Source organism: Aricia agestis, chromosome 1, assembly GCF_905147365.1.
Source record: "Aricia agestis chromosome 1, ilAriAges1.1, whole genome shotgun sequence".
NCBI classification, from domain to species: Eukaryota; Metazoa; Arthropoda; class Insecta; order Lepidoptera; family Lycaenidae; genus Aricia; species Aricia agestis.
In genome coordinates, this window is record NC_056406.1 from 14,237,527 (window position 1) to 14,245,019 (window position 7,493).

Sequence of the window (7,493 nt, forward strand, 5' to 3'; positions counted from 1 at the left end):
GAGAAAAATATTCCACATAACTCTCTAGCAGAGACCATGGGTACCTAACCCCATGTGAAAAACTTTAATAATTAAACGACAATTAGAAATCTTACATTTTATTTTAGAAAAATATGTAATAATATCAGTAGTAAAATTAAAGTAAAATCAATGTAGTAGGATTTGCATCTGAGCCAACTGACTGTAGGTGTCGCCGGGCATTCTATACGCAATATTGCCCGCGAACGTGTTCAACACGTCCGCTTGCTCTCGTAGCCATTCCACTTGCTGTAATAAACAAAAAAGTCTATTGAAGTATTTTATGCGTTAATATTTATCACAAACTAAGGGCAGTTTCGTCAGTGAGGCATGTGATTTTGAAGCTCATAAGTCATAACTCAAGTTTGTTACATAACAATTTAAAAAATATATACTGAACTATTAGCTGTGGCACGACATTTCCAAGGACAGTGTCAGTTGTTAACGTCGTGGCCCGTGTATTATATTTCTCTATGGTCGTAAAGAGAGTAGAGACATCCATACTATCCATACTTCCATATTAATATTATTTAAATGCGATAGTGTGTCTGTCTATCTATCCTTCTGTCTGTTACCTCTTCACGCTTAAACCGCTGGACCGATTTTGTTGAAATTTGGCATGGAGATACCTTGAGTCCCGAGAAAGGACATAGGATAGTTTTTATCCCGGAAAAATGTACGGTTCCGGCACGATAAACAAATTTTGGCGCAACGCAGTTGCGGGTGTCCTCTAGTTAGAAATACAACGATTGTGTCGTAAGCGGTACCTTAGCGACGTGTTGTGCGGCGGCGGGCGTGGGGTGCTGAGCTCGTAATCGTTGCCGCTGACGCAGCATCAACTGGCACAGTGCGCGCAGCACGGCTGGCAATGCACGCAGCAGCTCGCCCCGGGCCGCTCGCGCGCCCGCCACACGCGCCTCCACCTCCTCTGCTCGCAATGGCACCAGCTCGCACTCGCGCAGAGTCTGGATGTTAAATTGAAATGTGTGATAGATATCTTTTTCCCTGCCTATTAATCGGTTTTGTATCGAGAAATAAGTGTATATAAACGTACCTCTAGTGCGGCGTCATAGTTGTCTGATTGACAGTGGTCGAAGAAGGTCATCAGTTTGCAGAGTTTGTTGTAGGCGTCGAGCAGCGCCTGCGGCGGGTCGGCGAGCGTGTCGGTGCGCAGGCGGCGCGAAACGTGGTCCGCCAGCGCGCCCAGCCGCGCGCGTAGACCGCCCTCCCCTGCCACGCCCCCCGCGCCGCCGCCTCCCACGACTTGCGCTAGCAGCACGCAGAACAACTCCAACACCTTCTCCATGTTCTGATAACATCAAAGTTTCGGCGCAAACATATTACATTTCTCGTGGCAGTACATTGGTGCATGTAAATATTTATATAGAAACTAGCTGACCCCGCAAACATTGTTTTGCCAAAAAGTAGATAAAAACCTATTCTCAGGCCTAACCTAACAAATGTATGTACATACATACAAAATTACATTAAGGGGGATATTAGATTATCATTTATATTGGATCCTAGATCATTGAGTCATTTATATTGGATAATGTAATATAGATAAATGATTCATTTCCTCCTTGATCATTGATTTTTGACATTTGCTCAGCAAATGTCAAATTGGATTGGATCCATACGGTCATAGAAATAGGTGTTGCCAGTTATTTAATATTAAAAAAGTTTTTTCAAATAATGTAATGTAATTATTTTTCTAATTATATACTTGGATAATCTTGCTGAAATAACGATATTAATGAATATAATAATGAATAATCGAATTCTCTGAGATCTAGCGTTAGCGCTCTCCCTTAGCTATTGAAACCACATATGACGTAAAATAAGATCAATGAAATATGATAATGTAATATGCAGATATGATCAAATAATCATATATATTGGATCCTATATATGATCATATAAATGATCCAATATAAATGATATTGTAATACGGGGGGTATTTATACGTGGGAGAGCCATGCTTCGGCACGAATGGGCCGGCTCGACCGGAGAAATACCACGTTCTCACAGAAAACCAGCGTGAAACAGCGCTTACGCTGTGTTTCGCCGAGTGAGTGAATTTACCGGAGGCCCAATCCCCTACCCTATTCCCTTCCCTACCCTCCCCTATTCCCTTCCCTTCCCATCCCTACCCTCCCCAATTACGATATTCCCCCTTAAAAGGCCGGCAACGCACCTGCAGCTTTTCTGATGCTGCGAGTGTCCATGGGCGACGGAAGTTGCTTTCCATCAGGTGACCCGTTTGCTCGTTTGCCCCCTTATTTTATAAAAAAAAAATTACATTATCATTTATATTGGATTTATAAGGTTGAGCCGTTTTGGTGGAGTTCGCGCACAAACACTGTGACACGAGAATTTTATAAGATAAAATATTTTTTGTGATGAAACTCACCCCTGCTATGTCATACACTGTAATGGCATCTTCAAAAAGTCCGCGATTGACTAGCTGCTCGGCGACGTTTAATGCGATAACCTGTAAGGGAAACATGTCCTAGTCTAAAATTGTGTGTTTAGATGGCTCTTTTTATAATATAAATTATACTTTCAAAAGGCGTGAGTCTAGCCTGGCGCCCGGTAATAAGAATTTTTAATTGTGCAACTATACCGAGTAAGCAAATCCTGAATCCTTATTCAGAATTTACACTAAGTTAGCCACAAAGATTTTTATTGATTTGAAAAATATCTTATACGTGGGAGAGCCATGCTTCGGCACGAATGGGCCGGCTCGACCGGAGAAATACCACGTCCTCACAGAAAACCGTCGTGAAACAGCGCTACCGCAGTGTTTCGCCGAGTGAGTGAGTTTACCGGAGGCCCAATCCCCTACCCTTTTCCCTTCCCTACCCTCCCCTATTCCCTTCCTGTCCCATCCCTACCCTCCCTTATTACCCGATTCCCTCTTAAAAGGCTGGCAACGCACCTGCAGCTCTTCTGATGCTGCGAGTATCGATGGGCGACGGAAGTTGCTTTCCATCAGGTGACCCGTTTGCTCGTTTGCCCCCTTATTTCATAAAAAAAAACTTTAACATACCTTACTATCTATACTGGTGTTGTTAAACTGATCTAATAAGCCGGCACTGCGTGTGCACGTCACTGGGTCCAGCTTTCCAAACAGAAGGTCGTAGTCTCGGCATTCCAGTGCCAAGTCCGTGCAGCAACACATGAATAGGTTTTTACCGCTGGGATCCTTTAGATTTCTAAAACAATAGTGATCCTTTACACTTAAGTTTTTTAAGATAATTTCCATGTTGTCTGAAAAATCTCTGCTCAACATATTATTAGTTATTACACATTATATTGTATAACCATTAGCTTATGTTACTTTATAGACATATTATCAGAGATAACAATAGCCTAGTCTTAAGTTAAAACTTACCTTAAGAAAAAGTAATAGTGGAGTGCATCAGAAGTGTCAGTGAGCTCAAACTTTCTCACATACAGCAATATTAATCTTGCTAAATTTAATCTACGCAGTGGCACTGGGTCATCTGTGTCAACTGACACTGAAATAATTAAAATAGTTTTTAGTAACATGTTTTTAGGGTTCCGTACCCAAAGGGTAAAAACGGGACTCTATTACTGAGACATCAATGTCTGTCCGTCCGTCCGTCCGTCTGTCTGTCTCCAGGCTGTATCTCAAGAACCGCTATAGCTAGACTTCTGAAATTTGCACAGATTGTGTATATCTGTTGCCGCTATAACAACAAATACTAAAAACAAAATAAAATTAATATTCAAGGGGGGCTCCCATACAACAAACGCGATTTTTTGGTCTTTTTTGCTCAATATCAATAATGGCAACAGGTAGGCCCTTGATATTTTCACAAAAGCCCTAATTATATGTCTACTACAATAGTTATTAATAAAAAAAAAAATTATTAAATATTAATTAAAGGGCTCCCATAAAAAAATACAATTTTTGGTCTATTTTTGCTCTATAACGGTACGGAACCCTTCGTGCGCGAGTCCGACTCGCACTTGGCCAATTTTTTATTTTTTAACACACTTAAGATACTGAAATATGTAATCGATTTTTTTTTAATATTTTGCAATAAAGGCACTTACATAGAGGCGCCTGCACGTTTCTCGGAGTTCCTAACATATACGTGTCGTGCAGTGCTAGAGCCATATGGACACCATGCACCTGATACCTAAAATTAAAAACATGTCAAAAGTGATACATATTAAAAAATTGCATCCATTTCTCATGACAATACAGTAGAGTGTAGATTCTTGGTTCTTTTAACAATTACCTTGGTATTCTTGATAAGAATTCAATAGCAGGCTCAAACTGTCCTGTCAATGTTAATACTTGGAAATATACAAGAGGCTTTTCATATGCATGGTAATGTGTCTCACCTGTAAAAAAATATGATTTTATTGTGTTACCAGTAAATTTTGTTGCTTTCTAAATCTTTCCTTTCTTTTATAAAATAACTACATACCATACTCTTCTAAAATCATTTTCTGCAAATCTGAGTATGTGAAGGAGTCTGACTCATTATTTGACTGTGGCTTTATAACAGACAGCTTCAGCCACAGATAGTCGTCAGCTGTCCTGGCAACTTCTGAGTGTTCGTCACTCACATCACAACATCCTATCACACAGTATACCTAAAATAAATATTATACATTAAATAATTGAACATATTTATAGTTTGTGCGTTCTAAGATGATATGGGTGACAGTTTTCATGTTCCTTGCTACGGGTTTGTTTTACAAGAAAACAAAAAAAATCAAAATGTAATAAATTATATTTCATCTACAAAAACAAATGTTTCCTATAATTGTAAATGAATAAAAATGAAAAGATGCTTAATGCTAACTTATTAATAAAAATTATAAATATAAACTGTGAAATAGGAGTATAAAATTATTGTTACGAAAACATTTGAAAAATGTCATATGCATGAAATGGAACTTATGTCAATAGAGATTGACTCTGTTGAATCGAAATCAAATCGATAAAATCGTGCCGGCGATTTAAGATGGCCGCCCATCTTAAATCGCCGGCACCACTGAAATGTCAGTACGAAATCGATAATTTCGATTGCAATTCCTTTACAAAGTGATTCGATATTTTTAAACTATCGATTAATTTTTGTTAGGTAACTTCCCTACTATTGTCAATTATAATGTGTCACGCATATCATCATAAAACGCACAAACTATAAAGTAGATGAAGCAGGTAACTAACAATTTGAAAATGTATTTTTTTTTGCATAAATGGATGGTTTAGAACCGGGAAAGTGATTTGAAATAAAAAAATGTGGATTATGTATAGCCAGGTGAAGTAAATTAGGTTTGTTCAAATTATAAGGTGAAAAACAGTTTTTGATTTAGTTACCAACAATTATTCAGTTCTAAATAATTACAATAGTTTCCTACAATCTACATAATATTATATTATTAAAGTGTACTTACAGCCCTCTTGTATGGGTCTGTAGAATTCCTGACTTGTATTCTGTATTGGAAGTTTATTGCTGTTTGTATTTTCTCACTGAGAGCCTTTTCAGGATCTCGAATGTGCTCTTCCAATGCTGATATAAATTCCTCCTGATCACGGCTAAAATATTAACATAAATTGTCATCAAAACTCAATTTATAATGCACTGAAACTTTTAGTTTGAAAATAATAAGAATGTCAATCTTAAAATAATTTCTATATCAATTTACCCAGCCTTTCTCAGACAGTGCAAGGCAGCGGCTGGATCCCCACTGCGGAGGCAATAATAAACCATGGGCCACAGAGGACGGTCCTCCACCACACCATCAGTAAGGCCCTGCACATTTTGACCCTGGATGCGTAGACCGACAAATCCTCTCACAAGTGGAAATGTACCAGGCTCCCCTCCTCTCATTGCTGCAGTTGGGTTTGCTCTTACAACATCGCTCATGTACTGCTTGTATCTGTAACAAATAAACAAATTTAGCTATCATATATCACATTGTCGAACAATTTACAACTGTAATATTATTGAATGGTTTATCTAAGATCATACCTCTTCTCTAAATACTTTTTGCCTTGTGAAATAAGGGTTTGCTGTAATAATGGATTTCCTCGAGCCTTCAATGGATCTTCGTCCCTGACTAGAGTGGGAATATTGGTCATCATCTTTATTATTTCCCACATTTCTTTTACTTTCTGAAAAAAGCATAAAGTACAAATATCTAAACTGTTTAATTGGAATGAAATTTTATGTAGCTCATGATAAAACTTACAGGGTCATTATATTCATCTGCAACTTGTGCAAACTTCTGATACAATGGTACTCTTGACTTAGCACCTTGAATGATTAGTTTATTATATTGTTGTACTTGTTTTGCATATGCAGCCTCAATGTTGTCCAACATAGAGTGGCCAAACTTTTTAGGTGTATCTGCAATGCTCGGTAACTCTGGGGTTTTCTTCAAATCGAGCCAGTTTTGTGATGGACCAATCATTGCATTCATAAGTTTGATCTTTTCTTTATTCCATTCAGACAACATGTGTTCCCATTTCTGATCTTCTGTTGTTTGTAATGACTGAAAAGTTAATAAACAACATTTAGTAGGGATCAAAATATGAGGTTGAATGACAGTTATAAAGTTATCTTACATTTTTGTTGACTTCATCAATGAGTGATAATATTGCATTTTCCCTCTCATTTTTTAGGAAACTTTCTATATCAGAATCGGCAATGGGTTGGAGTGGTTCAAACGTTCGTTTTGAAGATAAAGTTTCTAATTTCTGTGAAATTTGTTGCAGATCAATGCCTTTCGACCCAAATAAAAGATGCCTGAAAAATTAAATATACCTTCAACATAGGCAAATACAACATACTAATTAAGTTTTTAATGTAGAGTGTAGATTACATTGAGAACTTACGCTTGAATGTCGTTAGCGCCTGATTGTATGACTCTGGAGTATAGTTCCTGTGAGGCCTCTAACACTTGGCCTAATGATCGCTCTACTCTTGGCAATTCCTCATTTCCTTCAATTTCAGATGTTAATTGCTCAGCTTGTTGTAAAAGTTTGCTAAAATCGTCGTCTCCCATTGTGGAGGTTAGTATTGTATTATGCTCGTCAATACTTTTAGAAGTGCCTAATAAATAACCAGATTTTAAAACTTTGTTAGGACCCGTAATATGACTGTAAGTATAGTTAAAACATAGTTAAATTTACTTTCAGAATATACAATTTTTAAACCGCGGTTCGAACGCCGCATTTAGTGACAGTGACATTTGAATTTTGACCACCACAGATTACTAGTACAACTCGGGCGAATTAACATGACACCTGGTTCAATTGACGTTTCTCTTAAGTACTGAGTGCAAAAAAAGTTTTTTTATTTTAAGTTATTTCAAAAAAAATTACGTTACCTGAACTAGTTATTTTTATAGGGCTACACTAACCACAGTATTAACCAAGTACGAGTTGGACTCGCCCAAGGGTTCCCCAGCAGGAATACGAG

At 37.9% G+C, this 7,493-nt stretch overlaps 1 protein-coding gene across 1 annotated transcript; it reads right to left on the reverse strand.

Moving 5' to 3' along the window:
* Positions 1 to 106: 106 nt before the first annotated feature.
* Positions 107 to 7,260, reverse strand: LOC121733920 (nuclear pore complex protein Nup93-like). Its single transcript, XM_042124323.1, has 15 exons — positions 6,908 to 7,260; positions 6,638 to 6,818; positions 6,262 to 6,564; positions 6,042 to 6,184; positions 5,716 to 5,949; positions 5,464 to 5,605; positions 4,485 to 4,653; positions 4,293 to 4,398; positions 4,105 to 4,190; positions 3,416 to 3,542; positions 3,071 to 3,236; positions 2,432 to 2,512; positions 1,073 to 1,327; positions 786 to 983; positions 107 to 267 (listed from the first exon to the last, which is right to left on the reverse strand). The coding sequence occupies exons 1-15, from the start codon at positions 7,075 to 7,077 to the stop codon at positions 148 to 150; spliced, it is 2,481 nt and encodes an 826-aa protein (XP_041980257.1). The 5' UTR covers positions 7,078 to 7,260; the 3' UTR covers positions 107 to 147.
* Between the last annotated feature and the right edge of the window lie 233 nt (positions 7,261 to 7,493).